Here is a 23,396-nt window from a genome sequence, read left to right as displayed (position 1 = left end):
AGAGAAGACAGAGCTGGTCTGAAAGCAAGGAGCTGAGCTGTCCTCACCCAGACTGGCCTTCTCGGGTGGGGAGCCCTTGTCTCAGAGGACTCTGGACGGACCAGAGGCCTCCTGGCTTCTGATGTGGTCATATGTGACGGTAACACCAGACTAAGTATTACAAAGGTCCTAGCAGCCCATGATCAACACAGCCTCATCAATGCACCCCCTGGAGCTGCCTGATCAACATCACACTGGCTTTGCCTCATCCAACCCCGGGTGACCCCTGACCTTGGAGACAAAGCATCTCTGTCCATCATTTGTCTTCCCTCTGGTCTCCAGGACAGTTGGAGAATGCACATTTGGAGCTGACCAAGAAAAAGGCATCAAGCAAGTTGGGACACAAAAAATTCTGGGAATAAGACCACACAGAGAACCCCAACACAACTGGCCCCAAGGCTGTCCCCAAGCTGTGACAGCACCCAAGGAACTATCATGTGTCCCTAAGTCAAACCACTGACCAGAGGCCAAGATCCACAGAGCGGGGTTAGAACTGCTGAGAAATCACGTCTACGGTTTGTTTAAATACAGGAAGGATTGCCCTAAGAATAACATTTACAAAAGGGATAGCAGAAACATTGCAAGTTAAGCTTGTTTATTTTTTTTTAAGAGGCAAAATCTTGCCGGCGATGAGAAGGAACGCTGGGCTCCACAGCACCTTTCTCTGTCACCCCAGTGCAGAGCCTGACAGCCACCCTCACCTCTCCACGGGGTCCCGGAGCATGACGATGAGCTTGGCCTCGGGCTGGAAGGCGTGGATGAAGTCCTGTGTCAGGAAGGGCGGCTCGCCGTCGGTGCTGTTGTCATAGAAGAAGGTCCAGGCATTGTTGTCCCACATGGTGGAGGCGCTGGCCTCCCCTGCAAACAAACAGAGGGCCCTGCAGTGAGCGTTGCTGAGGCCTGGGGTGTGAGCTCCCACTGTGAGAGGAGAGCCAAGCCTGACTCCTGTGTCGTCCTCTTAAATAGCCGTGACGGGCAAGCTGGTAGCCATGGTTGGCAGATGGGACTCTGGGGAGAGGAGGACCAGTGGCCACTCCTGCCCCAGCAAGCCCTCCCCCACCCCAAGTAGTTCTAGGCAACAGCGAGTATTTCTCCCCCAACCCCTGCTTCTTCCTCCAGCATGAACAAAAGTCAGATCTTTACTGGTGTCCAGGCCCTTCATTTCACAGTATTTTACTCTGCTGGTAGCTCATAGCTCATAGCTCATAGCATTTTAAGGGCCCATTGAGAATGTATTAGATGGTTTCCTTCAAAAAGTGTCAGGGAGAAAGGAGTTGCCTAGGAAAGTAGCTAGTAGAAAGCTGGATGCAATTTGAATTTGTCTTTCCTTGGAACCATAGCAGTTAGTCACGGGGCACACTCTAAGACCGACCAACATGAAGGCTTTTCAAAAGTGCAGGGGGCCTTGAATTGGCCACGGGGGTCTCTCCTGCATGACCAGCTGTCACAGCCCAGCCTCTCACTGCTCTGCACACAGCTGGCACTCAGTGCTGGCTGGACAAAGAGGTTCCATCCCTGTTTTCTCAGAGTCCACAGGATGGATGGGCAGCAATGGGGACAAAGACAAGACAAAGATACAGGCCCTTCAAAATCAGCCTCTCTGATTTAAAATAGTAAGAAGAAGAAGAATTCCCTGATCTGACTCTGTCTTCTCTCATGTTATCATCTCATTTGGCATGATCTTCAGAAATTTAGAAGGCAAAGCAATCAATCAGTTCTCTGTGAGATTTATGGGCATTGTACACAGAACTGTATGATACATGTCAAAGTCACTTATTCAAGGAAGATCTGAACCTCAGGACTGAGTCTGTTCAGTCAGTGGTGACCACCTCATCACAGTCATGTGTGACAGGAGCAGGGTCCCATTTGTTCTGCTGGATGTGTGATCTTGTCAGGGGAACAATTCTGTGCTAGCTTTTTTTCCCTTCTGTTTTTTTTTAAAAAAAAAAAAACAGATGATAAAATGTAGAAAAGACAACTCAATCAGAAGCCCTTTGAAAAATAATCTTACAGTGAATAAGAGAAGATGAAAGACAAGAGATGAAGCTAAACAGAAATTGGCACAAATCCTGTCAGTTAGCAGAAAGGAGCCAGTTCTAGAACCACAAGGGGCATCTGTCCATTTTCCCATCCGTCTGTCCACCCATCCACCCTCTAGCCTTCACCCACCTAGATAGCATCCATCTGGTGTCTAGTCTGTGCCCCACATGGTCTTGGCACTGGGAATTGAGGGGAAGAATGCAAGGCATGGGCCATTCCTCTGAGAGGAAGACCGAAGTTCAGAAAGCTTCCCACTACCCAGTGAGGGTGCTGAGCGGACAGGGCAGGGTGTGGCACGTGCAGGGCAGGGCCTTTCAACAGGCCCAAGCACCCCCCAACCTCGCTGCTTTAGTACCTGGCTTCCCCCGAGTGCCTCTCCCACTACACGCTGCTCACGAGAGACCCTCTGAGTCATGGTCTGTCGCCTACGGTGCTGAGACCAGAGCCCATGGCCGCGATCGAGGCCCTGACTGCATGGACCCGCTGAAGCAGAACTCAGTCCCATTTCATGGCTGAGGGGAGCCTGGAACCACTGTGGTCAAACAACCCCACTTTACAGACGTGTAGACTGTAGTAAAGGCCTGACTTGTCACGTGGCAGGGTGGCTGGTGACAGGCAGGACCACATGCCAGGCTCCTCATCCGCCCCCCCACCCTGCCTAAATTACCATGAGGTTCCCATAAGACACAGCACCAAACCCGGCTGAGAGTAAACATCAGTGTGCGGTATTTTTATTTCTTGTTCTTTTAAAAATCTAGCAGTAACTAAAATTAAGAAACGAAGCCTGTCCCTTTTCATTCATTTTCTAAGTCTGTCTCCTAGCCCTGGGAGGAATGTTTTTAGTTCTTTCATAGAACCTGAGATTTCCCCAGAGGCATATGGTATGGGAGTCACAGCAAAATTATTAATTAGACTTATTATTTGGGCTTTTACCCAAACTTGAAATAGAATAACAACTGATTCACACTGCAGGTGTGTGTGCGTGTGAGCACACACGCGTGGCGGGAGTTGCATGCCCACCGACTCCCCGGGTCTTCACTTCTGAATTTCAAATAGAAATGAATCAATCAGGGCTTGGGCACATAGTCATGTGGCTCTGGACAGGGTCATAAAGAAAGAGTCCCCAAGTCCCTATCAAGTGGCTGATTACAATTCATCCTGCCCACTAAGAAATTCATTTGATTTGGAGAATCAAAATATAATAGATCTCGGAACACAAAATAGATCACTGCCTCAGGTAACCAATTTAAGTAAAATGTGTGATTCAATTCTCTCTTTCAGAAGGCATCAGTGGGTAAATGCTCCAGCCTAAGCTGAATCCAATGAAAAGAGTTCTGTAGGATAAAACAAGGCTAGAGGTCCACTGCACAGCATGGTGCCCGTGGGTAATAATATTGTGCAATATACTGTAATTTGCTAAGTGGAATTTCAGGCACTGTCATCAGGAGGAAGGGAGAGAAGAAGGAACAAATGAGGGGCGAAGGAAGGCAAGAATAGTACAGGGAGACAAACGGGCTAACTTGAATAGCTGCAACGATCATTTTATTATATATAATAAAATATGTGTATACTTAATTTTTTAGATAGATAAGTGAATAGATAATTTTTTGTTAAGAAAGGGTCTCTAGAGCCGGGCGTGGTGGCGCATGCTTTTAATCGCAGCACTCGGGAGGTAGGAGGATCGCCATGAGTTCAAGGCCACCCTGAGACTACATAGTGAATTCCAGGTCAGCCTGAGATAGAGTAAGACCTTATTTTGAAAAGAAAGAAAGAAAGAAAGAAAGAAAGAAAGAAAGAAAGAAGGAAAGAAGGAAAGAAGGAAAGAAGGAAAGAAGGAAAGAAGGAAAGAAGGAAAGAAGGAAAGAAGGAAAGAAGGAAAGAAGGAAAGAAGGAAAGAAGGAAAGAAGGAAAGAAGGAAAGAAGGAAAGAAGGAAAGAAGGAAAGAAGGAAAGAAGGAAAGAAGGAAAGAAGGAAAGAAGGAAAGAAGGAAAGAAAGAAAGAAAGAAAGAAAGAAAGAAAGAAAGAAAGAAAGAAAGGAAGGAAGGAAGGAAGGAAGAAGGGGGGTCTCTAGCCTAGCCCAGGCTGGCCTCAAACGTATTACATAACTATGGATGACCTTGATCTTCTGATCCTCTTGTTTCTACTCCCAGGTTGTGAGAGAACAGGTTTGGGCCACTGCTCCCTATTTATGAGGTCCTAGGCATCTAACCCAGGCTTTGTACATGCTAGGCAGGTGGCTGAACTATATCAATACCCAATCAGAATTTAGTCCATACGTGTGTATATATTAAGTATATCATTAGGCTTTTTAGGAAAGTGAATGATTTAATTTTTATTTATTGGCATGTGTGTATATGCATGTATATGCGCATGGATGCATGTGCGCACGCACACACACACACACACACACACACACACACACACGCCTGGGTCTCTTGTCACTGCAAACAAATGCCAGACGCATGGGTCACATTTTGCTTTCTGTTTTATGTGGCTCGAAGGTCAGCAGGCTTTGCAAGCAAGTGCCTTTAACCACTGAGCTATCTCCCCAACCCCTCGGTACATTTTTAATAAAGCATGCTGAAGATGGATTTTTAAAGCAAATGATCAATTTAACATTTTATTTTGTTGTTTTGTTTGAGACAGGTCTTGTTATTTTATAGCCCCAGCTGGCCTCAAACTCCAGATTCTCCTAACTCTGCCTTCCAAGTGCTGGGATTACAGGCATGTGCCACTCAAAGACCCTAGGTTGAGGGCTGGAGAGATGGCTTAGCGGTTAAGGTGCTTGCCTGTGAAGCCAAAGGACCCAGGTTCAATTCCCCAGGACCCATGCAAGCCATATGCACAAGGTCGTGCATGTGTCTGGAGTTCATCTACAGTGGCTGAAGGCCCTGGAACACTCATTTTCTCTCTCTCTTTCTCAAATAAATTAAATAAACAAGTAAATATTTTAAAAAACTATGTTGAATATTCACAGGCACAAGGTTGAAGCCTTTACAGGGATTGGTTTAAAATGGTGTGCAGGGCTCTGCCTGGACTGTGAGAAAAGATGTTACTTCCTCCTTCATCCACCTGGGAGACAACTCCCAATTACTCAATAGCTAGTCAGTAGCATTACAGGATTGTGAAAAGAACTCAAGTCAAAACAACAGTACTGATAAAAGGAATCTTTTTTTTTAAAGCCATTTCCGCCATCATTGAGTCTACTCGGGATGAGAGTGACTAAACGCTCTGCTTTACAATCAGCACCACAAATGATGTGATCATTTTATCTAGGGGTGAAAGTGACAGCCAGGTGGGGAAGGGAGACACCTGCAAAGCGTTCTTCTGGTAAAGCAAAGCTAGACCAGGCCCCAAGCTCCCTCCAGAACCCCCCAGCCCCACCCCACAGCTGCACAAGGCCATTACCAATAATGATTTTATTCATCTTGTTCGGCTCCTTTGCAGAGGCGGCCTGTAGTCCTTGATGGATTTGGTGTGCTGCTAAGTCAAAGAGGTCCAGATAATCTTCCACAGGGTAGCGGTCTCGCAGTCCATCCCTCAGGCGGACGATGCCTACAGGAACCAAAGAGCAGGTTACTGAGGACAACGTTGCCACCGGCAAAGGGCTCAGGCGGGTAGGGGTCAGGAGGAGGCACCTGGGAGTGGTGCAGGGAGATCTCGGAGCCAGCAGCTTGCAGACAGGCATGCCTCACCGGGTGGAAGACAGCACCACCGAGGGATGCCACACTTGCCCAAGAGCTAGGAAATGGCTTCCCAGGAGGCCTGAGGTAACCACCAAGAGAGACGGAAGCCATGGAGCAGTGCTGAGCTTGGTGCATCAAACAGAAAGAGGAACAAAGGCAGCCAACCAGGAGGCGACAGTCTATCGCTCTCATAGTTCCTCCTTCTTCAGGGTCCTGCTTGGAGACTTCCTTGTTTTGGTAAGTTTGCAGTGTGTGTATGCGTGTCCACGTATGAGTGTGTTGCGCATGGAGGTTGACCTCAGGGGTCTCTAATCACTTTCCACCTTCTCTTACCGCCTGCCTGCAGAAGGCTGCATCCACTGAGCCACCTCCCCAACCCCTATCTACCTGCTATTCCATCTGTGGACGCAGTCCATCAAGGAACCTGCTGCTTGATCAAACAGTAGGGGAACTAACTGTCCCCTGGGTGGTCACAGAGTCTGGCCTTGAATTTGCCCCTTGCCTTAAAGAGAATGACCTGTAAACATTTAACGACACACACTACCTCAAGCCACAGCTCCCAGAGTTACTGAAAAGTGAGAAAAACGCGTCTATAGCCAAAGCAACAAGAGGTTAACGATGACGCTGCACACGAGTGGCAAGGTGTGCCCTGTTCTAACCCTCCCTCCTGCCAGTGGGAAACGGGTTTGCTTTAAGGGAGACAGGGAGCCCCGGAGGGAAAAGCGGCCTGGAGGAGGGCGTGTGTTCAGACACTTCTGGCAAATGTGTTTGGACAAGAAACTTTGGCTACCTCAGCAGCTGCGGCTAAGCCACAAAAGAAACACACTTTTGTTCACTCCAGGATGAACATCAAAAGGATGGAAATCAAAGGTTTGTCAGGAAGCGCATTAAGTTGTTCTAAGGAAAATGCTTGAGCTCCTCACCCTGCAACCTAGGTCCTTTATGTGGAAACGCCCTGGTGGCCCGCCCAAGCTTTGGCAGACAACAGGCCATGTGTCACCTCCTTAGCTCCAGTGACCAAATGTCTGCTGGCAGAGGGAAAAGGTCATGGAGAGGAAACAGTGACCTGAGGGCCACAGGGTGCCTAGAGCTGGGTGGAGCAGAAACCAGCCCACAAGAGGGATAGATAGGTGGCGTCCACGGTCAACCTCTTGCAGAGGAACAACACCGTGTCGAACTGAAAACCACGAGGCAGACGTGGCAGGTCACACGAGCTGGAGCCCAAAGCAGCTGTGTCTCCTCCAGATGTGGGGGGCATCTGTGAAATGGCATGGAGCTGGGTACCAGCCACCCCACCTCAGTAAGCTGCACCTTCCTGGTCCATTGCCTCACCAATAGGGATCCTTACTGGGGTCATGTGCCAAGGCACTTCAGGACAAACAGAAGAACTGTGGGCGGGGGTGGCTTAGAGGTAGAGTAACTTACATAGCATATGCAGGGTCCTGGGGTTGATGGCCAGAACAAAGAAAGAGAGCTAGAAAGGGAGGGAGGAAGGGAGAGAGGGAGGGAGGGAGGGAGGGAGGGAGGGAGGGAGGGAGGGAGGGATGGATGGAGGGGGAAGATGGATGCTCATTCTGCACCTTCTGTGCCTGTCCCTTTGCCTGGCGGTGGCTGGACACTAAGTTCCAGCCCTTGGTGAACCTTTGCCTGTGAAACGCTGCTGCGGTGTGGAAATGGTTTGCCTGTCTCCCCCAGAGGCTCATGTGTTCCAAGCTTGGTACCCAGGGTGGCGATGCGGAGGGCGCCTGAAGAGGAGGAGCCTGATGGGGATGTGGTTAGGTCATGGCCCTGAGAGGGACCAGTGTTCTTCTGTGAGAGTCGGTGACTATGAAGCCAGGCCCTTGACCTGCGCTGCTCCTTTCCCTTCCTCTGCCGTGCTGCCCTTCAGCCAACAGGCTCAGGCCAGGACGCTAACAACACCCTGCCCGGACACTTCAGCCCTCAGCAACATGAGCCAGATGCACCTTTCCCTTTACATAGGCAGCCTCCGGTGTTCATTGTTACAGCACAGAGAGACGAACAAAGGAAAGTGTCTGGTCTCTGGATCTCAATGCCTCTCTTTTAAAATTAATTAATTAATTTATTTATTTATTAGAGAGAGAGAGAGATAAAGCAGATGCACCAAGGCCTGTAGCCACTGCAAATGAACTCCAGATGCATGCGCCACCACGTGCATCCGGCCTACGTGGGACCTGGAGAACCGAACCTGGGTCCTTAGGCTTCACAGGCATGTGCCTGCCTTTAACCGCTAAGCCACCTCTGCAGCCCCCGGTGCATCTTTTAACGCACGCGTCCTCCCTCCCCGCTCCAAGAAGCCTGGCTGGCAAGGCTCACCCCGGCCCTGGCGCGCACGAGTCACAGGCGGGGGCGCGGCCCCCAGCTCACCGAAGCGCTTCCGCGTCCACCAGTGCGGCTCCTTGATGGCCGAGAACTGCACGTCGGGGTGCAGCCGCAGGCGGTCGTAGAGGTCGGTGGTGCCGCACTTGGGCTGCCCGATGATGTAGAAGTGCGGCAGGCAGCGCAGGCGGAAGCGCTTCCCGCGCGCCAGCCGCAGGTGGCCCCAGAAGGCCCGGCGCAGCGCGTCGAAGGTGGAGCGGAAGCGCCGCGAGTACAGCACGTAGGAGTTGGTCAGGTACGGGTCGGTGGTGTTCCTGCCCGAGAACTCCTCGTACCAGCAGGGGCTCCTGCTGTTTGGGAGGAATTTGTGCGGGATTACGGAGAACATCTGCAAGGAGAAGGAAGAGGGCAGGGGAAAACACGTGAGAGAAGGGAAAAGAAAATTTAAAATAAAAAAAAAAGCAGCAGGGGGCTGCGGAGATGGCTTAGCGGGTTAAGGCGATTGACTGCAAAGCCAAAGGACCCAGGTTCGATTCCCCAGGACCCACGAAAGCCAGATGCACAAGGGGGCGCATGCATCTGGAGTTCGTTTGCAGTGGCTGGAGGCCCTGGCGCGCCCATTCTCTCTCTCTCGACCTCTTACCTTCTCTCAAATAAATAAATAAATAATAGCCAAAAAGAAATCCTAAACCAGGAATGGGGCCCCACTGGGGACGTGGAGGCTGGAGGATCAGGTGTTCAAGCCCAGCACCTGTTACATAGTGAGTCTGAGGTCAGCCTGGATTCATGAGCTCTTGTCTCAATCATCATCATCATCATCACTGTATTATCACGCCCTAATACTGGTTACAGTAATCAAATTTGAACTATATTCAACAAAAGATAAAGCTAAACAGGGGAGAGTTATACTCTCAAGTTACTCCAAAATGAAATTTTTGGAGAGAACTAAGCAAAAATTCAGTCAGAATTCGTTCTGTCATGATCCATCTTTCCTATACCACAGACATTAACCAGTTCAGAATCTTTGCTACTCATATATTTAAGTAGCCATTAGAGACCAAAGTAAAAATTACACCAGCATAAAAACATATCAAATTAAATCCAGCTTCAACATTCCAAATAATGGTAATCTGCAAAAGCACATTTAAACCCCATGACACCACTCCAAGCAAGAAGCCCTGGAATGCAATTCTGAGCCGAGGTGGTCCTTAAACACGGCTAAGACAGGCCATTCAGAACGGCAAATCCCCTTCACGGTGTCCCATGACGTGAGCAGACTTCAAGCTGCACAGCTGCTTCATCTGAGAAATTTTTCTGTCACACGACTTCTGTGTTCCCAAAGATGGGGACAGGAAAGGAGGACCCACTTTTTTTAAACTCAGCCAGTGGAGGTTAACCTGAGGCTACTCACATGCAGCTCCTGCCTCTTGAGATCCTGCAGGTCTGGGAGCTGTCTGGTGGTGAACTCAATCCTGGCCGTAATGCTGCGGATAATGACTCTAATGCTTGGGTAGTCCTTTGCGTAGGAAATATTGCTTATAGAGGGCTGGTAATGATGCTCTTTCGTGTCACTTGGGTTCTCACTGTCCATCATGCTGGGGTTACTGGGAAAGCCCTCGTAGTGGAAAGGAGATGAAATTAGAAGTTCCTGGTGAGCCCCAGAAAGGATATAAGAAACCATCACTAACGTCATTATGATTAATCCAAACACCAGGCTACATCGCTTCCCCTTCTTAAAGCGTAAAAATCCAGGCCAGTTCTCATTCCCCTCCGTCCTCACTTCGAGAACAGCAAGCAGGTTCATCTGCTTACTGTCTACACGGAACAGAATTTTGTTTTCTCCCTTGCACGTGGGGCACACCTGATGCTTGGGATGGGGGCCTCCTTGGCAGCCAATTTGCTGTGTGTAGGTATCTTTGGGGCACAACTGTATGCAGGAATTAATGCAGTGCCTCATGGTAGGGGCCTTGGGCGGCTGTCTTACTGAGCCATAGGCAAGACCCGGAGGAGTCCCTGTGTGCGCAAGTCCGGCTGGGAAGCTGTAAGGGCGTCCTATGATTACAGAAGATGGTCAGAAGTCAGGAGCAACAGAAGTACACTAGAGAATGAGGAGGTATGTTCTTTGGTTCCGTTCCGAAAGACAGTGTGAGGACGTGCTCTCCAATGGTCATGTTCTGTACCAGCTCCTGCCACACAGAAGTGGTCACAGGTACGGTGACTCTCCGTGTTTGTTTCAGGTTTTTCCCATGGCACCAAGAAAGGTAGACGTGGTATGGCTGGAGACCATGGAGCCACACGGGAGATTAGAAGATGTCATGGTCCTCTCATTGTCCCGCAGGCTGGCATTCCTCCACAGTGTTTCCTCTTGCTGCGAGTAGACTCAAAATGCCAGATTACCTGAACATAAAGAAAATGAGTTTTGTCACATTACGTGGTAACCGTGAAGTCATAGGGATCAGACTGTGGGGAGGAACAGATGTTCATTTCCCTTTGTTTCACCTAAATCCCAGGAAATCAGACAAGATAAAGGGAGTGGCTCGGGGCCCTTGTGCTTGGTTTTAAGGTCCATTTTCTGCCACCAGATGTGGCCCCAAATACCAGCAATCACTCCACATCATGCATAACCCAGACAGACCCTTCAGCACCCTGGTCTTCATATATGGTTACAACAACACAGAGTCCCCAGATTTTACACACCTATTCTCAGATTCACGCCCAATCAATGACTGTGAATTTGAAGAGTGAATTGAAATTATCAATGCTTTTTTAAGAGGATTTATTTATCTATTTGAGAGAGAGAGAGAATGGATGTACCAGGGCCTCTAGCCACTACAAACAAACTCCAGATGCATGTGCCACCATGTGCATCTGGCTAACATGGGACCTAGAGAATTGAACCTAGGACCTCTGGTTTCTTAGGCAAGCGCCTTGACCACTAAGCCATCTCTCCAGCCAAAAAAATCTGAAGAATTTTAAGGAAAAGGATCATTTGGGTGGGAATCAACAGAAGAAAGGGTGTTCCATTCCCCATGGCCTCAGTAGTTACTTAGCTACCTACAGCTAACTTTTGCTATCAGTTTAGGAAGAAAAAGTTAATGAAAATTTAGCAACAATGAAATGATTCTCTTCTTCAGGAAAGTATATTATATAAAAAATGGTTTAAGTTATTAAGCAATTAAATCCAATATATGGTTTTCCCCTAAGCAAAATAAGACTTTAGACCCTAAAGTCATTTTTCACTTTTATCATCCTAGGTAAGACATGATTCTTAAAACCCATTAACATAACACTGTGGTTGGTTCTAAAGTGTGTTGTCTAGATGAAACTTCTTTGTAGGCATCATAAAAGGAGCATTAGGGGCCTTTAGAGATGGCTCAGCAGTTAAGGCACCTGCCTGCAAGGCCTAATGAGCCAGGTACAGATCCCAGTACCCACATAAGCCAGACTCACAAAATGGTGCATGCCTCTGCAGTTTGCAGTGGCAAGAGGCCCTGCTGTGCCCATTCTCTTTCCCTCTCTGCTTGATAATAAATAAATAAAATAAAATACTTTAAAAGGAGCATTATATGGGCAAAACTGAAAAAAGGCAGCCAACTTGGTTCCTGCCTGTAGTAGACACCCACCAGTGACTATGTGACCTTAACCAAGCCATTCAACCTCTCTGAACCTTGGTTTCCTCACTAGTTAAATTAAAAATAATAAGTATTTCTCATACTTTTTAAAAAAAGAACTATATTTGTTAATATATGTAATATATGTTAAAAATTATGCAATATATATTAGCATGATCTGGGCTGGGGAGATGGCTTAGTTGGTAAAGTGCTTACCATGCAATCATGAAGGTCTGAGTTCAGATCCCCAGGGCTCACCTAAAAGCAGGTGTGATGGCATGCACCGATAATCCTGCTGCTGGGAAGGTGGAGGCCAGAAGATCTTTGGGGTTTTCTGTCTAGCTAGTCCAGCTGAGCTGGTGCGCCCCATGTTTAATATGAGACCCCCGTCTCAAACTAATGAAGTGGAGAGTGGCTGAGGATGACACGTGACACTGGACTCTGCCCTCCCCACACATGTACATGTGTGCCCACATACATAAACATGCATGTACAACACACATATGCAAAAAAAAATTTACCTCATTCATGACAACTATTATAGTTTTTAACTGTCACTGAATTGCAAGAGCACTTGAAACGCAGTCCCAGGTGGGAGATCTAATCACATTCTTTTTTATTCACCAATGACAATTACCCAAGAACAGTAAATTCATCTCCAGTTGTACTCACATATGCTTCAAAAATCCTCTGTCCCCAGAGGGGTGGCATTAACTAACCTTCATTACAGTCTCTCCTCATACTGGCTGAGCATTCACAACTCAGCAGTAGAACCCTTCACTTCCCTTAGACCAAAAACCCAAGTTTTCTTGAACTATGTTGGCCAATACATAGCAATGCAATATTTCCCAAAACACCCCCCATGCTCCACAAAATGTGTAGCATACTGTCAGTATTTGTGCCTAAAGTATTTAGGAAAAGGGTAGGATGGACAAAATTACAGAGAATTCTTTGCAGCAAGACTCTCAAGAACTGCAATACACTAATGAGCCCTGTGAATCCATAGCCAGGAATATAATCAACAAAAAAACTACAAAACAGGGCTGGAGAAATGGCTCAGCGGTTAAGGCATTTGAATGCGAAGCCTAACACCCTGAGTTCAATTTCCCAGTACCCATGTAAAGCCAGATGCACAAAGTGGCACATGCATCTGGAGTTTGTCTGCAGTGACTAGACATCTCTCTCTTTCTCTCCTTGCAAAATAAATGAATCAAATTGTAAAAATATTTTAAGCCCCCTACAAAACAGAATAGCTGAGGCATTCTCACAATGTCTGATCATCTTCAGCCTGGGAAGAGCTGGTCAGCGGGCCGAGAGCCAGGCGGGGCCTGGACAGCTGGAAGAGCAGAGTTGGTCCGGTGGGAGGAGCCGCGCTGCGCCAGGCGGGGTCCCTTTCTCCTCCCTTGGGGCAGCTGGCAGGCATGTGAGGAATCTTCAGGCTCAGACCTCTGTTTCCAGCTTGCTCAGTGGCCCCTGACCTATCACTTGGTACAAACAATCCTTCCAAACCAAAGAAACAAAAGTGCAAGATCCCTGCTTGGAAACTCATCCCCGAAGCCAAGAAAACATTTTTTCACAAGTCGAAGACAAGGCCAAGGCGGGTTGGAGGGAAAGCTCAGCGGGAGGGCATTGGCACCCCTTCTCCCTCACTGCTGCAGGGGTCTGATTCGACTCCTGGTTTTAAAAGGACAACAAGCAGGCAGGGACTCCCAGAGCCCAAGAGCTTACGTTGTCTGGACCCGAACAGATCCTGCAAAACACTCCTAACGAGGACAAAGAAATCCTGGTTGCGGGGCTTACTGACAGTCTCAGCAGGGGGAGCCGAGGGCTGCCACCAACCTGCCAGGCCCAGTGCTGTCCTGCCTGGCAGCTGCACCTCCAGGTGGACAGGGCAAAGAGGGGGAGAGTCTGCCTCAGGTCTTGGTGTTTTCTAATCTCGTTTATGCCTCCTTTCACTTAGGCATTCTTTCACCCGTTAAGCACCTTTTTTAGTGTATGCACGTGTTTGTGTGTGTTGTGTACAGGTGTGTGTGAGTATGCATACTTATGTGCACACATGTGTGAATGCGTGTGTGGAGGCCAGAAGTTAGCCTCGGTTGTCTTCCTCAAACATGTCCTGCTTTATTTATTTATTTTTTTAATTTTTTATTTTATTTATTTGGGAGCGACAGACACAGAGAGAAAGACAGATAGAGGAAGAGAGAAAGAATGGGCGCGCCAGGGCTTCCAGCCTCTGCAAACAAACTCCAGACGTGTGCACCCCCTTGTGCATCTGGCTAACGTGGGACCTGGGGAACCGAGCCTTGAACCGGGGTCCTTAGGCTTCACAGGCAAGCGCTTAACCGCTAAGCCATCTCTCCAGCCCCCGCTTTATTTTTTGAGACGCAGGTTTCTCACTAAATCTGAGTTCACCAATCATCAAAACCCACAGATCCTCCTGTCTGTGCCTCTCCAGTGGTGGGATTACAGGTATGTGCCACCATAGTGTAATCGGGGTGTTCGGGGTTCAGGAAAGGCTAGGCTTCTGAAGTCTAGGTTCAGGAACTCTAGGTTCATGCCCAATTTTAATCAAAGAATTGATAAAATAAGGCTGAGAAGGATAATTATTAAATTATTACTATATTTATTGAGGGAAATACAGAGCCAAGGAAAGACACCTATGTGGCTAGACATCCCACATGGAGGGCCAGGAAAAACCGTGGAGGAACAAGGAAGAAAAGAGAGTTCAAAGAGCTCCTGCCATGTGGGGAGCTGGGGGATAAAGAGCCCATGTGGAGAGAGGGGGCCTCCCCTCCCCTCAGAGGGGAAAGTCGCCAGAAGCTGGAAGTTCTCAAGTAGCCAGACAGCTCAGAGACCTTATTCTCCCTTTGTAAACATATTTATAACCTTATGGTGGTGGGCCCTCTCTTCCAGCTCAGCTCACCTGAGGGACAGCTGATTGGTTTGGGCTAGGGGCTGCCTCAAGAAGAGGCTAGCCATGACACCAAATACTGGGGGTTGAACTTTGACCAATGACAATTTTAAGGCTAGATTTAAATCCTAGGAGAGACCTCCCTCCTAGGGGGAGCCCAGGTTGTCTGCAGAAAAACAGACCTAGGTAAGAGATAAGAAGTCAGATCCTGGCCCAAAGACATGCCTGGTTTTTGTTGTTTGTTATTTTTACTTTCAGGGGTCACCCTAACTGCTTAAGAGAAATACCTGACTCCCTCTCAACAGGCAGCTTTTAAAATTTTTTTTTTAATTTTTATTTATTTATTTGAGAGCAACAGACACAGAGAGAAAGACAGATAGAGGGAGAGAGATAATGGGCGCGCCAGGGCTTCCAGCCTCTGCAAACGAACTCCAGATGCGTGCGCCCCCTTGTGCATCTGGCTAACGTGGGACCTGGGGAACCGAGCCTCGAACCGGGGTCCTTAGGCTTCACAGGCAAGCGCTTAACCGCTAAGCCATCTCTCCAGCCCTAAAATTTTTTTTAACATGGGTGCTAAGGACCCAAACTCAGGTACATGGGCTTGCATGGGAGACACTTTATCCACAAGCCATTATCCTAGCCCCCAAACCACAATCTGAAGGCCAACCATTTGCTGGACACATACAGGGCCCAAGATAACACATGCACATGTGTGCACAGATATATAGGTGTACAGATGTGTGAATAGACGTGTAGATTTGGTCTTCATCCTTTGTTCCTGGCACACAGCTTCTAAATCTTAGAAGGTTCTAGAGCGCTAGGACCAGCCCCTTTCAACCACCGTACTTGAGTGTAAGCTAATGAGGTGACCCTAGGTGAGCCAGTAGGGGGATTCAAGAGGTCCTCAGAAAGATCTTGAACTCTTAGTAGGAATAAATGGAGCTGGAGACTAAATTAATCATTAGTGGCCAATGATATAATCAATGGGACCTCCACCCACGCCAGAAACCCCAGGGATATGCAAACTTCAGGGGTGCTGGGCACATCAAAGTATAGGCATGGGGTTGAGGGGACAGAAGCCCTGATTAGTCCCCCTCCCTTACCCCCTGACTGGTTGTCCTCCTGCTGGACATCCTGAACCACGTCCTCCTGATGAAGCGCTGACAGAAAAACACTTCCCCGAGAGCAGGACTTTGGTCCAGGAAGCTGAGGAAACCCTCACCTCTGTGACCAATGCAGACAGAGTGTGATGTCCTTGAGACCCAGTACTCAGGACTGGTGGGTGAACTGGAGATGTCTCATGGGACTGAGCCTTCAAATCGCCCATGGATGGTGTCAGCACTGACTAGTAGGACCCCAGGTTGGTGTCAGAGATGGAGAACTTGTCATTGAACACTGTCCACCCAAGTGTGGGAGTCCAACTTCTTTGAGGAAAAAAAATAAAACTGCCTTACAAGTTTTACCAAAACCATATCATCGCTGTTTCTATGTAAAGTACACCTCAATAAAGTTGATTAAGAACAATCTTGTGGGCTGAAGAGATGGCTTAGTGATTAAGGCGCTTGCCCACAAAGCCAAAGGACCTCAGATCAATTCCACAGGACCCACGTAAGCCAGCTGCACAAGGTGGTGCATGTGTCAGAGTTTGTTTGCAGGGGCTAGAGGGCCTGGCATGCCCATTCTCTCTTATCTCTGCTTCTCTCTCTATCTCTCTCTCTGTGTGTCTTTCTCAAATAAATAAAAATAAAAAGTATTTTTTAAAAAAGAACAATCTTATATCTTGTGTCCAGGAGATGAGGTGGCTGGTAGAGGGTGTGGAGCATGAGGCCCTCTGGACAAGCCTTCCCCTAAAAGGGTTCCATGCTGAGAAGGGGACGCTGAGGGGCCTCTCTGCACCTGAGCTGGCTTCCGTTCCACCAGGGCTGGGAGCTGCAGGTTAACAGGCTATGAAGAAGTCATGTGCACACAAGATAACCTCAGGTACTGATAGAGGTCCAATCAGGGAAGCAGACTGCTTGGTGCTGCAACGCGGGACTTGGGCTGGGTACTTCTTTGTTGTGGAAGCTGTGCCCTGACTTGTAGGCCACGGCAGAGCATCCCTGGCCCTCACAACTAGGTGCCAGGAGCACCCATCCCCTGAGATATGGCAACCAGAAGCATGTCAAAGGCTCTTGGGGTGGGCATGACCACACTCACTCCCAGGTGCGAACTACTGTCTTAGAAGAAGGAACTCGAATACAGAGAAGAGGAACCAAGTTCAGAGGAGCCATCTGAGCTAAAGCCAGAGGGACAGGAAGAAAGCCAGTCCCACAGAGACGGGGAAGGAAGCCAGACCCATGGGAGTCTAACCCCAAGAGCTCCCTGCGGGCAGATCCTTGATGGCACGGGCTGGTTGGGGCAGCAACCAGGTAAGTGAGGAGGCAAGGACAAGACTGTAGGGCCTTAAGGGCAGAGTCAGGGCTGGGATCACCCCAACTATAGAAAGAGAGGCACACCACATATTCTTTCCCCAGGATCTTCGTAATGTGCATAAACTCTCAACTCGAAGAAAAATCCAGGTTGTGTGACTATGAGAATGAATGGCTATCATGTTCCGTATGCCACAGGTGATCCCAGGAACAGAGGCCCACACTGAAGGGTTCTTCCTTCAGACATAGGTAATACACACCGCCTGCACCCCATGGCTGGAATGCCCGCACTTGGTGCCCTTCAGCTCAGATTAGATAGCACCCTTGGCTCTCCCGTTCACAGATTAAAACCAAAGTGCTCATGGATAAATTTCAGTACAATTGCTTCCCAGTCACAGCTCCATGCTGTGCCCTATGGAGACAGACCCTAACTGTGGGGACCCAGTGCTACTGTGAGGGATCAGATAACTGGTCCCCAAATACAGCATTCAATTACCCAGCCTTTGCTTGGATGCCCCCTATTAACCTGTGTACCCTGGGCATCATTAGCAAGCCATTTATAACAGAACTGTAATTGAGAGACCCAGAAATACCACTGTAGATTAAGTAATTGAATGCCCCCTCAGTGGAAGATCGATAAAGGGCATCCAATTTCACCCTAGGAAAACTTATTAAATTATTGTAGCCAGAAGCTGATAGAGCAAAAGAAAAATGTATGAAACTTCAAAAGAAATCTGGATGGATTTCAACAAATAGCTTCATTTAGGTGAAACATTTACATCTGCCCTCTGGGGGAGTGAGGGAAAAATAGTTCATTACATTATTTTACTTTTATGTTTTAAAGGGGAAAAAAATGACTGATCTTAATTAACCTTTACTAAAACACAAGCCTTCTTCTCACTAGTATGTCTGCACACTGACTATGGGCTATATATATGGAAATACTTTTCTCCAGGGAATATTAATCAACACGTAGGGGAAGGAGTAGCTGTTACATTCAACTTGAGGGTATCAAGGGCTGCAGCACAGACCAAGAAGAAAGCTGGCAGACAGGAGTGTGGCGCACTCAGTAAACGAGCAGCATCAGCCTCCCCGACACCTGGACAGTCACAGCTTCCATAGCATCAAGTCAATTAACAAAACAAGGCCATACGTCCCAGTGCACTCAGCAGTTCCCAGCATCATGGCCTGTGGCATTTGCAGAGAGCACACAGTGGGTCATGCAGGTCAGAATCCCAAACTCCTGCCCACCGAGGGACCTCCGACAAATGTCTTATCCGGTTCTCTGTTCTCAAATGACATCCCCGTTGGCAACAGATCACACACCGCCTCACAGCGCCTCAAAGCTAAGAACATGAATGTGAGCGCCAAATTACCTGGGTTTGACCTTGAACAGGACATTAAACCTCTCTTCTTTATTTCCTCGAATATAAAGTGGGAACGACCAGAGAACCTAATGCATAGCAATGCTGTGAGCATTCAGTGAATGAATTCATATGAAGCACTTAAAAGAGCTGCCCGTGGGCTGGAGGGATGGCTTAGCGGTTAAGCGCTTGCCTGTGAAGCCTAAGGACCCCGGTTCGAGGCTCGGTTCCCCAGGACCCACGTTAGCCAGATGCACAAGGGGGCGCACAAGTCTGGAGCTCCTTTGCAGAGGCTGGATGCCCTGACGCGCCCATTCTCTCTCTCAATCTGTCTCTCTAACTGCCTCTTTCTCTCTCTGTCTGTTACTCTCAAATAAATAAATAAAAATAAACAACAACAAAAAAAGAGCTGCCCATGGTAAACAGTAAATGTTAGCTAGCATTGCATATGAATATTCCAGGCCCCCAGTGAGCATTTTTTACTAATCATTATTGATAAATACCACTTCTGGTAGATTACATTACTGGCCCCAATTCATTATTCCTCCCTACATTCGTACTCTGCTACCTGAAGGACTGCGTCTCTCTGCTGAGGAGGAAAGGATTTCTTTACGCTTCAGCTCGAGGGAGACAGAAGAGGCCACGCACCAGTCCTTGAAGCAAAGCGCGTGTCGTCGACTCATGCTCTGGCATCTTGGCTGTCCCACTGGGCCGAGAAGGGCAATGAAGTAGAGCCACTTGGATGAACCCAGCACAGAGCAAAGGAAACCCCGTAGCCCCAGCCCATCCCCCCAGAGTGGCAGAAAGAATAAAGGGCGCTGTTCTCAGCCACTGAGTCCATTACCACCCAGTATGTGGAGGAAGCGAACCGGTGGGCGCTCCTCAAGGTTATGAGCCGCAGGCATTACAAAGTTCAGCCGTAGGCTGGAGAGATGGCTTAGCGGTTAAGCGCTTGCCTGTGAAGCCTAAGGACCCCGGTTCGAGGCTCGGTTCCCCAGGACCCACGTTAGCCAGATGCACAAGGGGGCGCACGCGTCTGGAGTTCAGTTGCAGTGGCTGGAGGCCCTGGTGAGCCCATTCTTTCTCTCTCATTCTTCCTCTCTCTCTCTCTCTCTCATTCTCTCTCTCTCTCTCTCAAATAAATAAATTAAATAAAAATAATTAACAAAGTTCAGCCGTAAGCAGCGTGTGTCTGGGTAAAGTGAACCAGGGGCAATTCAGACCACAGCAACTCAGCGAGGATGCAGTGAGGCTACTGAACCAGACCCTGCAAGGGTTGCTGCACGGACACCAGAAGCAGATGCTCTAACATGAGGCTGGAAACCAGACGGGGGCTGCTCCTGAATTAGCACACAACTGCCCCAAAAACCACATCCCACGTTATCTTCTGGCCAATGGGTATTTATCACAGCCGTGGCTGGTTTGTTTCGGTTAGCCCAGATAGCTGACCCCACTCCCCGGAGCCATGCTGGCCAGGCCTTGTGCCTGGCCTCTTCAGAGGTACTGTCCTTCGCTCGGGTCCTCTCCCTCCGCAAGCCCTTTCTGTAATCTGGCCCTTATGGGTTCCTTGCCAAATTCCTCTTTCCTGATGCCTGAGACATCCATGTTCTGTCTGACCACAATAGGCAGGATCTTGCTAGCCAGCCCCAAGCAAATTTTTTGTTAATTTTTTTTTTTTTTTATGAGCGAGAGAGAAAGAGAGAGAGAACTGGTGGCTGGGGCTCCAGCCACTGCAGTTGAATTCCAGACGTGTGCGCCACCTTGTGGGCATGTGCGACCTTGCACGCTTGCGTCACCTTTGTGCACCTGGCCTACGTGGGACCTGGAGAGTCGAACATGGGTCCTTAGGCTTCGCAGGCAGGCACCTTAACCTCTAAGCCATCTCTCGAGCCCAATCTTTGAGTGATTTTTAAAGCATCCTTGACTCTGTAATAAGTTTGTCATCGATATCATGTGTGTTGGTAACAAGCGCTGTACATGTCTTAAGCATGGAGAGAATCATCTATGTTATATGTGTGTGAACCATCTATGACCCATATCTACAAGAAACGGGTATTTCAGAGATCAAAGCTCTTCACTGGGGGCTGGGGCAGTAGCTCAGTTGGTAAAGTGCTTCCCTTTCATGCATGAGGACCCCAGTCTCATCTACGGTACCTATGTAGAAATGCCAGGCGTGGTGGCCTGTGTTTGTGACCCCAGTGCTAGGAAGACACAGACAGGAGGGTCCCTAGGCTCACCAGCTGGTCTGGCCTAATGGGTGAACTGCAGGCCCCTGAGAGACTCTGCCTCAAAAAGGGTGGATGGTACCTGAGGCTGTCCTCTGGCTTCTTGCAAGTCTGCACATGCACATGAAGACACACGGGCTCACACACCCATAAGCACATGTGTAAAAAGCCCTACAGTAAGCCAGTGTGGCGGCTCAGGTCTTTAATCCTAGCATTTGGGAAGGTGAGGAAGGAGGTCCACTATAAATTTGAGGCCAGTCTGGACTACAAAGTGAGTTCCAGGTCAACCTGGGCTAGAGTAAGACCCTCCTTGAAAGAAAACAATCTCCACAGTATACAACCTCCCCCCTTCTTTTGCACCCTCCCACTGAGCCTCCATATGATAGAACATGATAGAAAGATAGGACGAAGCAAAAAAATGGTTTACGTACCATCAAAGTACAGTAATTGAGTGATTGAGTGGGCAGCTTGAAAGTCACTACATAGTCTCAAGATGGCCTCGAACTCAAGTGACCCTTCCACCTCTGGCTCCCAGGTGTGTATAAGCCACCACGCCCAGCCAGGCCTGCCTTTCTGTTTAGCTCAACTGTTACGAGTTTTATGGACCCAGGCAACACTGCTGGAGAGATGACTCAGAAGTTAGAGTGCTTGCCTGCAAAGCAAAAGGACCCAGGTTTGATTCTCCAGGTTCACATAAGCCAGATGCACAAGATGGCACATGCATCTGGAGTTTGTTTGCAGCAGCTGAAGGCCCTGGTGTGCTCAGTCTCATTCATTCTCTTTCTGTCTCTGTCTGTCTCTCTCTCATAAATAAAAATAAACCCAGGCAACAAACTGGGCCATCCTATGACTCGGGTACTCATCTGTAAGATGGGACTAAAACTACTGCAGATTCCCAGCATTAATGTGAAGCGGCCACCTGCATGACACTTACTATCCTGGAACCTTGCACACAGCAAGCTTCCGCAAGTGAAACGCATTCCTCACTGTTGGAGAAGTACTCCATAGGAACTTGCTTTCAATGTACATATATTTCTAGTTCTAGGTGACCAACTGTGCCATCTGCAACTGATGTGAAGTCATAAATTCTAGGAAGAAGTAGGTGGCAACTCAGAAAGGGCACCCAGATGCAGGACACAACACTGACTTTGATCACAGAAACAAGATATCAAAAAGCAGAGCTGACTGGGACACTGGGAGCCTTGGCCAGCAGGGACAGTAGCTTAAAGAGCACGGTACAGGCTGGGGACAACTCAGGAAAAGTCCTCCCTGCAGGGTGACAGCCCCTACCCAGTGCTAAACAGAGAGGGCCAGGTCTCCAGAAATGTGCCTGTTCTGCAAAGGTCTAGGGAAGGGCTGCAGAGATGGTTTAGTGGTTAAGGTGTTTGCCTGCAAAGCCAAAGGACCCAGGTTCAATTCTCCAGGACCCACATAAACTGGATGCAGAAGGTAGAGCATGCATCAGGAGTTCATTTGCAGTGGCTGAAGACCCTGGTACACCCATTCTCTCCCTCCCTCCCTCTCTTTCTCTCCCTGCCCCTGTTTCACTCTCTCTCAAAAATAATTTCAAAAAGCTAAAATAATTTTTTAAAAAAAGGTCTGGGGGCCGGGCGTGGTGGCGCACACCTTTAATCCCAGCACTCGGGAGGCAGAGGTAGGAGGATCGCCATGAGTTCGAGGCCACCCTGAGACTGTATAGTGAATTCCAGGTCAGCCTGGGCTAGAGTGAGTGAGATCCTGCCTTGAAAAAAAAAAGGTCTGGGGAAGAGGCAACAGAGAGCTCATAGGGGATGCCATTCACAACCTGAAAGCTCTGGCACGTCTCCCAGATGATGGTGGGCACAGCCTGAGCCCAGGTGACTCAAATCAGGCTCTGAAGAGTCATGAACTTTGTGGCACAAGGCTGCAGGCACCTGCCCATTCTGTCTTGCCTTCTGTAGGGGGAAACTGAGGCCCAGTATGGTTTTGTACTTCCAAGAACACATGTCTCTTAAGAGATAGATAGAGAGACCCAGGGGCCTGGAACTCCGCCTTCCCCTGCCGCACCTAACCTGTGCCAATGACCTTGGCTGGGCCTCAGGAAGTCCAGCAACTCATCCAGGACCAGACAACCCTGGTCTCGGTGAACCTTCCTCTCTTGGTCCCTTTAAGACTTCTCAAAGAACAGCTTCTGCTCCTTAATGGGGCTCAGCATAGGGAGGGCAGGGACGCCCAACCAAAGGTAACAGGCATGCTTTGATCCAGTCTCCAAGTGCCTTGTTATATCCTTGGGCAGAGTCTCAGGCTTTCTCGATTCCCACTCGGGCTTATCTCCTCCACCTTCAGAGGGGATGGGTGACGGGTTCACACCCAGACAGAGACAAGGGACCAGGAACTCAGGCTGGCCTGGTGCCAAGTGCAGGGCAGGGAGGAGGGAGGACAAAAGCAAAGAGGAGCTAGGGCCACGGCGCAGAGGAGAAAGAAAGGGACAGGGCTGGGCACCAGCTGTCGCCGAGAGCACAGAGGAGAATGAGTAGCGGGGGGTTCCAAGGCGAGCTTCCTTACTCTTGTGAGTCGAGGGGCTCGGCCTGTGCCCGGTGTGACTGCTGAGAGGCCCGGCAGGCTGAGCACCAGTGAGGGGCTGCTTCGAAAGGATGTGTTTTGAAGCTTGAGAGACTTAAAGGTGGTGCCTTCCCAGCCAGGCAGGTTAGGCAAGCTTCCTTACCTCTCAAGCCAGACGTAATCACTTCCAGTCACCCTTGGAGAAGCCACGGCCTCTAGCCTCAGCTTCCCCAT

At 48.9% G+C, this 23,396-nt stretch overlaps 1 protein-coding gene across 6 annotated transcripts in view; it reads right to left on the bottom strand.

Annotated features, from left to right (window-relative positions):
* The window catches only part of Chst15 (carbohydrate sulfotransferase 15), a 95,289-nt gene that overhangs the window by 26,497 nt on the left and 45,396 nt on the right, over positions 1 to 23,396 (bottom strand). For 4 of the 6 annotated variants that reach the window (XM_045146642.1, XM_045146636.1, XM_045146637.1 and 1 more), the window contains exons 2-5: positions 9,514 to 10,499; positions 8,100 to 8,490; positions 5,488 to 5,634; positions 741 to 897 (exon numbers count right to left, since the gene is read on the bottom strand). In XM_045146642.1, coding sequence (XP_045002577.1) covers positions 741 to 897; positions 5,488 to 5,634; positions 8,100 to 8,490; positions 9,514 to 10,059 — 1,241 coding nt within the window. In that variant the 5' untranslated portion in view covers positions 10,060 to 10,499. Of the gene's footprint in view, positions 1 to 740; positions 898 to 5,487; positions 5,635 to 8,099; positions 8,491 to 9,513; positions 10,500 to 12,981; positions 13,006 to 23,396 lie in introns of those variants that run through there. The other 2 variants (XM_045146639.1, XM_045146641.1) reach the window with 2 other exon arrangements.

This window comes from Jaculus jaculus, chromosome 1 (assembly GCF_020740685.1).
Source record: "Jaculus jaculus isolate mJacJac1 chromosome 1, mJacJac1.mat.Y.cur, whole genome shotgun sequence".
NCBI classification, from domain to species: Eukaryota; Metazoa; Chordata; class Mammalia; order Rodentia; family Dipodidae; genus Jaculus; species Jaculus jaculus.
Note: the sequence above shows the minus strand (reverse complement) of the source record. Positions and strands in the feature narration are given on the sequence as shown.